Source organism: Orycteropus afer, unplaced genomic scaffold (assembly GCF_000298275.1).
Source record: "Orycteropus afer afer isolate SDZICR_OR568_19922 unplaced genomic scaffold, OryAfe1.0 scaffold00072, whole genome shotgun sequence".
Lineage (NCBI taxonomy): Eukaryota > Metazoa > Chordata > Mammalia > Tubulidentata > Orycteropodidae > Orycteropus > Orycteropus afer.
Genome location: NW_006921659.1, coordinates 1,285,723 through 1,293,413, shown reverse-complemented (window position 1 = coordinate 1,293,413; position 7,691 = coordinate 1,285,723). Strand labels below are relative to the sequence as shown.

The window sequence follows — 7,691 nt, the reverse complement described above, 5'->3', positions numbered from 1 at the left end:
CCACTGTGTAGGAAGGGATCTCCCAAGGCACGTGCGGGCACAAACACTGACACATACACAAGGACTTGTGGGAAGCCACCTGCATTCGCGCCCGCTGGGCGGAGCGCCGGGACAGTTCTAGCTCTCCAAGCCCCACCTCCGCATTTCCGAGGCCCAATCAGTTAGAGGCTCAAGGGGCACGTCCCGCTGCTGGCCACGCCCCCAGCCGGAGGCGTTAGGGGCGTCTTAAAGTGCGGGCCCAGGGGCCGCGTGCCCCGTGAGGGTTCCCTGCTGGCGATTGCACCGTCGGGTTTCTTATCCTTGAGGTGCTCGCGCGCCGCTGCTGCCCTCGCGCCCCGCGCCTTGAGCCGCCTGCCAGCCCGGGGCTCCAGCGCCCTCGCACCGGCCTCATTAGCCCGGCCGCCCCGCACCTCCTCCAGGTCCTCGCCAGGAACTCTTGCCCCTCGCGCTCCCTAAGCGCCGCGGGGGCCGCCCCGGGCCATGGTGCTCTCGCAGGAGGAGTCCGCCGATGCGCGGGAGACGAGCGAGGCGCCACCACCCTACCCAGATCCCATGGAGACCGCCCCGCTGCCGGGTCCGGGAACCCCTGACGCCCCCGAGGGGGCGGCCGAGAAGGTGGAGGTGGAGCTGACGGAGCAGGCGGGCTCCGAGTCCCCTCAGCCCCCCGAGGGTGGCTGGGGCTGGGTGGTGATGCTGGCGGCCATGTGGTGCAACGGATCGGTGTTCGGCATCCAGAACTCCTGTGGGGTGCTCTTCGTGTCCATGCTGAAGACCTTCGGGTCGGATGACCAGGATAAGATGATCTTCAAGACAGGTGAGTCGCCGCGGGGCACCGGGGGTAGGCGGCGGGCCCGAGCTCATTCCGCGTGAGGTGTGTGTCGCCAGTCCGGCGTGCAGGAGGGGGTGGGCGGAAGTTCTGTGCAGTTGCGAACCGAGCCTGCGGCTCCCGGAGCCTCGGGGTGCCAGCGTGGTTGCGCCGGAGTCTCGCGGTGCCTGTCTTTTGTATTGGATCCAGATGCAGGGACCTTGTGTTTGGAAACAAGTCTCAGAATTGATTTGCCCAGGTCGTCCTCCTTTTCTCTCCGCAAAGCAGGAGCTAGGAGTACAAGGTGGCGTTTCCTCTTCATTTTTGAAAACAAATTGTCATTTTTACGGTCTCTTTGGTGACGGACGGTTGGTTTGTTATGCATTTGTCTCCGAGACTGCAAAGGGCTGTGTGTGTCGGGCCGGTGGGGGGGTGGTGGTTGGAGCGTTGGAAGAGGTTTATCTCAAGGTCACTCGGAGTTTCGAAGGGAGCCCTGCTGGAGCCACGGTTTCATGATTTTTTTTCCCACCCCACTCTGCTAAATATAGACAGCATGGAAAGCAGCCAGATCTGGGACTGGGAAGAGGAAGGTGGAAGGTTACCCCTTCGTGTTGTGTTCTTTGACATTTTTTACATATAGTAAACCAAATGAAAAAGGTGCATACTCAGCATTTTTTCTTGTAGCTCCTTATTGCATTATTGATTGATGAGGCAGAAAACAAGTCTAAACTCTGTGAAACACTTTCACATACATTACTTCACTTGATCATATGAGGCAGATACTGTCAAACCCCATTTAGGTGAGAAAAGGGAAGCTCGGTAAGATAAGGTATCTTGGTAGGTAGCAGAATGGAGGTGGACCACATCTGCCTTCAGTGAGTGATCTCCAGCTGCCAAATGAGGCGCCCTCTCTGTCATTTGGGCAACTATATATGATTGACAATCTTTTTTCAACCTTAATTTTCTAATTCCTTAAGTTTTTGGTGTGCATACAAGGAATATGCAGGATTGTAATAGCACGTTCTAAGATAGATAGCAGTTGTAGGTCTTTCAACCTTACATCAGTAGTAGTACACTATACATATCATTTTGCAACTTACTTTTCTTCTGCTGAACACTTTGAGATTTATATCTGTAGTACAAGTAGCTCACATGCTTACCATTTTCCATTGTATGCTGTTATATTTATGTATTCTCCTTTTAATGGACATTTAGATTGCTCCCAAATTTATTATGAACAGTGCTGCATTGAATATTTTTGTACATTATCTTCTTTTGCTTGTGAATAAGACGTGATATTTACTCCATAAATAGCTGTTGAAGCTGCTGTGTTTTGCAGGTCAAAAGGACATGGTACGAAAGTGTTAAAAATGTATTATTATGCCCTTACTTTTTAAGGAAGCCAGCTATTGTAAAGTTTGGTAAGAAAGGTAGATATGAGCATGCAGTAGTAAATAAAAACAGTGTTGTGTCTTTTGTACATGAATATTGGGTATCTGGGAGGGAAAAGCTCAAGAAGGAAGCGCAAGTGAAAGAATGAACATTTTAAGACTGCTTTTTGCATCAGTTAGCATATGCTTGCTAGGGAATACTCAGGAGTAATCAAGATTTTTAATGCAGTCCAAGCAACCGCTATAATTTATTTACCACTGTTTTGGCAAGCTCAGTTGTAGATCCATTGGTGTCTGTATTTTTTATCCCTCCCCCATCCCTTTTTTTTTTTTAAAGTATAATTTATTTTTTTTTTGTTGTACTGAGAATATACAGAGTAGAACATACACTGATTCAACAATTTCTGCACATACAATGTGATGACATTGATTACATTTCTCAAGTTATGTAACCATTCTCACCCACCTTTTCCTAATTGCTTCTTCATTAACATAAATTATCTAATCTTTTGAACTGCTCTCATCAGTGATCCCATCTGTTGTTGTCAGGTGCTCTGACTCACAGCCACCCTACCTACAACAATGAAACACTGCCAGGTTGGGAGCCATGCTCATAATCCTTGCTATACTTGAGCCCGTCATTGCAGCCACTATGCCAGTCTGTCTTCTTGAGGGTCTTCCCCTTTTTCACTGACCCTCCACTTTACCAAGCATGCTCTCCCTCTCCAGGGAATGGCCCCTTCTGACAACATGAGCAAAGTAGGAGAGATGAAGTCTGGCCATTCTTGCTTCCAAGGAGCATTTCAGCTTCCAGGACACATTTGTTCATTCTGGCAGTTCATGGTATCTTCATCATTCGCCAACAGCAAAATGATCCCATCAAGATAGTTCTTAAAAGAGATAGTGCTTCAGGCAGACTTTATTAACTAGTTAAACTAAGTTATTATTTGGTTTTGAGAAGACATCAGGGGATGTTTTTGGTTAAAGGTTTAAAGATAACCTCAGGCATTCCTCCTTTTATCTTCTCTTTCTCCCTCCCTTCCTCTAGTCCTTCTGTGAGAGAAGAGAGAGGGAGACAGACAGACGGAGAGACAGGAATTAGGGAGGGAGGGAGTGAGGGAGGGAAGAGAGAGAGAGAGGGAGAGAGACCATAGACTTGCCAGGGAATCACAGTTTTGCCATGACCAAGGCTCTGCCCACCTCCTAAGCTCCTATTGGTTACAATATCCCAGTACTGGGAAGCTGAAGGTGAGAGAAGGCAAAGGGATGTGGTTTGTTTCCTGAACTCCTTGAAACTTCATCTTTTAATTTTGATGAACATTGTTTCCCATTTACTCAGCTGAATTCTTGACTGCTCTGTCAGTCATACTTGTGTATGTGTGGATGTGTATCCTATAGACAGTTATACAGGCATGCCAGTTAAATATATGGCACTGTAGGTGCTTATCTGCATAACTGCCATGTATGATTGTGTTCTTGCACAAGAGTGCCCAACTCAGGAGTGAATGGGGTCTGAAAACCCAATCTGTCCTCGGGGTGACCTTTATCCAATTCCTAAAAAAGGACCCTATGCACTTTTAACAGCCCTTTATAAGATACCAGCTAAATTGAACAATAACACCAGGTAATACATTTGGGCAATCTACTTCCATAGTGATACCACCTCGGAAACCCAAGGAGGGGTTACTATGAGTTGGGTCCGACTTGATGGCACATGACAACAACAACATATTTTAAGGGTAGAGGGAGAAAATAGATTTAACTTCCACTGTGAAAAAAAGTGATGACAAGATACTCCATAAGCCAGTCATTACTAAGAACTATACACAAAGACACATACACACATGTGCAAGTTTTTCATTAAGTCCATCATCTGTCTACACAGACACTCAAGTATTTTAGGAGAATACCTGCTTTGATGTTTGTGCAGGCTTTTCCACTTTTTATTACACTGCTGAATCATCTGTGATTGAAGATACGCAGATTGCAAGCACAAGTGAAAAAAGTCTGGAATTTGTTTAAGGATTTTATTTTTCAACTTTTCTATTATTTTATTCATGATTGTAATTCTGGCATTAGAGGCAGATAATTCTATCTCCACAATTGTATTAGCTTCTTCATAGTGATTAATCAAAGATATTCAGGGTGGTGGTGTAGAATAGGAACCTAGGTTTCTAAAAGATAATTCACATTTTTTGAGTGCTTCTGTTCTGGTTACCTAGTGCCGCTCTGACAGGAATATACCACAAATGGGATGGCCTTAACAAACAGGAGTTTATTCTCTTACAGTTTGGAGGCTTTAAGTCCAAGTTCAAAGTGCCAGGCTCTAGAGGCTGGGTGAAAGCCCCTAAACCTTGGACTTCAGCTCTGCCTCTTGCTCCTGGCGCACTGAAGCTAGAGGCTTTTCTTCACTCAGACAGCTGCTCGCTGCTGAGGCTAACAGGCCCAAAGTTGACAAATAAATTGGCACAGTCCCGATGTTACCAAACTACATGGCAGGCCATTAATTCAAGTCCATCGTAAGTCCCAAGGTTGGCAGGCTGCTGAACAACGACATGGCTACATGCAGGGTCCAAGCAATCCATAAGCTAGAGACTGCCCCCAGGGCTTCTCCTTATATACAGGAAGCAGACCACATCCCAAAGGCTGCTTGTGGTAGATCCCACCATGGAGCTGATTGCCAGTCTCATCATGGGGAATAACTACCACCAGCTGCCCAGCCATTCAACCAGGCCCAGCCAAGTTCACATACAAATTTAACTACCACAGCTTCCATTGTACTAAACATTTACATGCATTCTTCTTTACATCTTACTGAAAACTGCATGAGAGAGCTTTTATTAATATCTTGCTTTTCAGATGTGGAAATTTAGGCTTACAGAATTTAAGCAAGCTGAGAGACCAGTATTTATCTCATTCCAGAGGCTGGAGTTGACCATATGGCATTGGCTAAATAACTAATCCTATGTTCTTTATGTTGTTGATGAATTCAGACATTAGTAGTTGGGTGAGTACTATACTGGTGCTCTGGGCTTATAAAAGATGTCCGAAAGACTAAGTCTCTTCTAGATCTTACCTTATTGTCAATAAATAATTTTCAGTTACTGATATGTCTCATTAAATTAGATTTTTGAAGTGTAGAGAGTCTTCCATGGGGCAACAAGATAATTTCATATAGCATTCAAACAATAGTCTGGGATGTTCTTTGTCCCAGAGAGTTCTCCTTTTACACTGATCCATGGCAGTAGAAAGTTTTCAGGTAGAATGGAAGAGGAGGCTTTTGTAGGATCACTTTTCCTCTTTGGGACTGTCTGAACTCTTCTTACATAACTAATGATGAACCAGAATTTCTCAGGAAAGGACCAGAAGAAATTCACTGACACTAAGTGCAAAAAGGACATGGAGGAGACATCCTCTGACCTCCTCCAGCCTCATAAGGGGGAAACAGAGTCACCATCAGCAGCCCAAAGACTTATTCCTGTAAGGGTAGAGTCAGACATGCCACCACCTTCCAACCTTTCCACTCCTGATACCAAATTCTGTCTCAGACTTCTGGCCTCCAAACCATACTCAATTCCAAACCTGCTTCCACATTTTAGGTATCTGTTAGAGCAGCACCCCACTCTTCCAAATTCTTAGTTCTCTAGCGCTGCTGTAACAAAAATACCACAAGTGGAGGGCGGGCAGTAAGATCCCCCTTTCTGCCTCTCCTCTGAAATTCAAACTCATGGCCATTGAGTCAGTTCCGACTCACGTTGTTGTTGTTAGGTGCCGTTGAGTTGGCTCTGACTCATAAGTGACCCCATGTACAACAGAACAAAACACTGCCCTGTCCTGTGCCAGCCTCACAATCCTTGCTATACCTGAGCCCATTGTTGCAGCCACTGTGTCAATCCATCTTGTTGAGGGCCTTCCACTTTTTCGTTGACCCTCCACTTTGTCAAGCATGATATCCTTCTCCAGGGAATGGTCCCTTCTGACATCATGACCAAAGTAGATGAGACAAAGTCTGGCCATTCTCGCTTGGAAGGAGCATTCCAGCTGCACTTCTTCCAGGACAGATTTGTTAGTTCTTTTGGCAGTCCATGGTATTTTCAGTATTCTTTGCCAACACCACAACTCAAAAGCATCAATTCTTGTTTGGTCTTCCTTATTCATTGTCCAGCTCTCACATGCATGTGAGGCAATTGAAAATACCTTGGCTTGGGTTAGGTGCATCTTAGTCTTCAAGGAGATATCTTCACTCTTCAGCACTTTAAAAAGGTCTTTGGCAGCAGATTTGCTCAGTGCAATACATTGTCTGATGTCTTGACTACTGCTTCCATGGGTGTTGATTGTGGAACCAAGTAATATAGCAACCCCCATTGGGTTTCCAAGGCTGTAAATCTTTACAGAAGTAGATTGCCTCATCTTTTTTTTTTTTTTTTTTGCTGTGGAGTGGCTGGTGGGTTCAACCCACTGACCTTTTGGTTAACAGCCAATACCTTAACCACTGTACCAGGAGGGAGGGCTCATTTTAAGCCTAGCAGGATGACAAAACAGACCAATCCTCACATTAGGGTTTCATATACCTTATTTGCATGGTCCTATCCACACATGGGGGAGCTCTGGTAGCATAGTGGCTAAGACACTTGCCTGCTAACCAGACGGCTGGCGGTTCAAACCCACCAGCCACTCCATGGAAAGAAGGTTGGGCAATCCTACTTCCGTAGTGATACTGCCTCGGAAACCCAAGGAGGGGTCGCTATGAGTCGGGGCCGACTCGACGGCACATAACAACAACAACAACAACATCCACACATGGGGAGGAGCTCTGGTAGCATAGTGCCTAAGGCATTTGACTGCTTACCATAAGGCTGGCAGTTCAAACCCACTAGCTGCTTCTTAGAAGCAAGACTGGGCAATCTACTTCCATAGTGATATTGCCTTGGAAACCCAAGGAGGGATCACTATGAGTTGGATCCGACTCTACAGCAGTGAGTTTGGTTTGGTTTGGTACCCACACATGGGTACCATATACCCTATTTATGTTACTAACAAGCTATCTAATCCCTTTGGTAGACCACAGCACCTTACATTTACATAGTTCACCCAGTCAACTGGTAGGGATCACAAAGACTATGGCTAATAGAGCCATACCAAGTAATTCCCTGTACTACATACACTAAGATATATGTGACTTGACACATTGTAATATTAATTCTAATTATTTCTACAAATAGTTACCACATACCTAATTACTCTATGCTAGGCACTGGAGATGAGACAGTGAATGACACAGAGCAGTGTGGCTGCTGTGGGATACAGATAAAATAACTCCCTGAGGTATTTTCAGTGTAACAGGACTCAGTCTTATTCTGAAAGGCAGAAATTCTAGGGAAATTTTAGGGGGTTGTAGTGATGAGGAAAAGAAGAGAAGAGCAATCAGCCGAAGGGATTAGGTGAGGGGAAACTCAGGGACGCCCAAAGAAGCAGGCCAGAAGAGCAGGAGAAAG

At 45.7% G+C, this 7,691-nt stretch overlaps 1 protein-coding gene across 1 annotated transcript in view; it reads left to right on the top strand.

The window, feature by feature from the left end:
* Positions 1-480: 480 nt before the first annotated feature.
* SLC16A10 (solute carrier family 16 member 10) overlaps positions 481-7,691 on the top strand; it is a 147,574-nt gene continuing 140,363 nt past the window's right edge. Inside the window, exon 1 of the mRNA XM_007940853.1 lies at positions 481-814. Coding sequence (XP_007939044.1) covers positions 481-814 — 334 coding nt within the window. The remainder of the gene's footprint in view (positions 815-7,691) is intronic.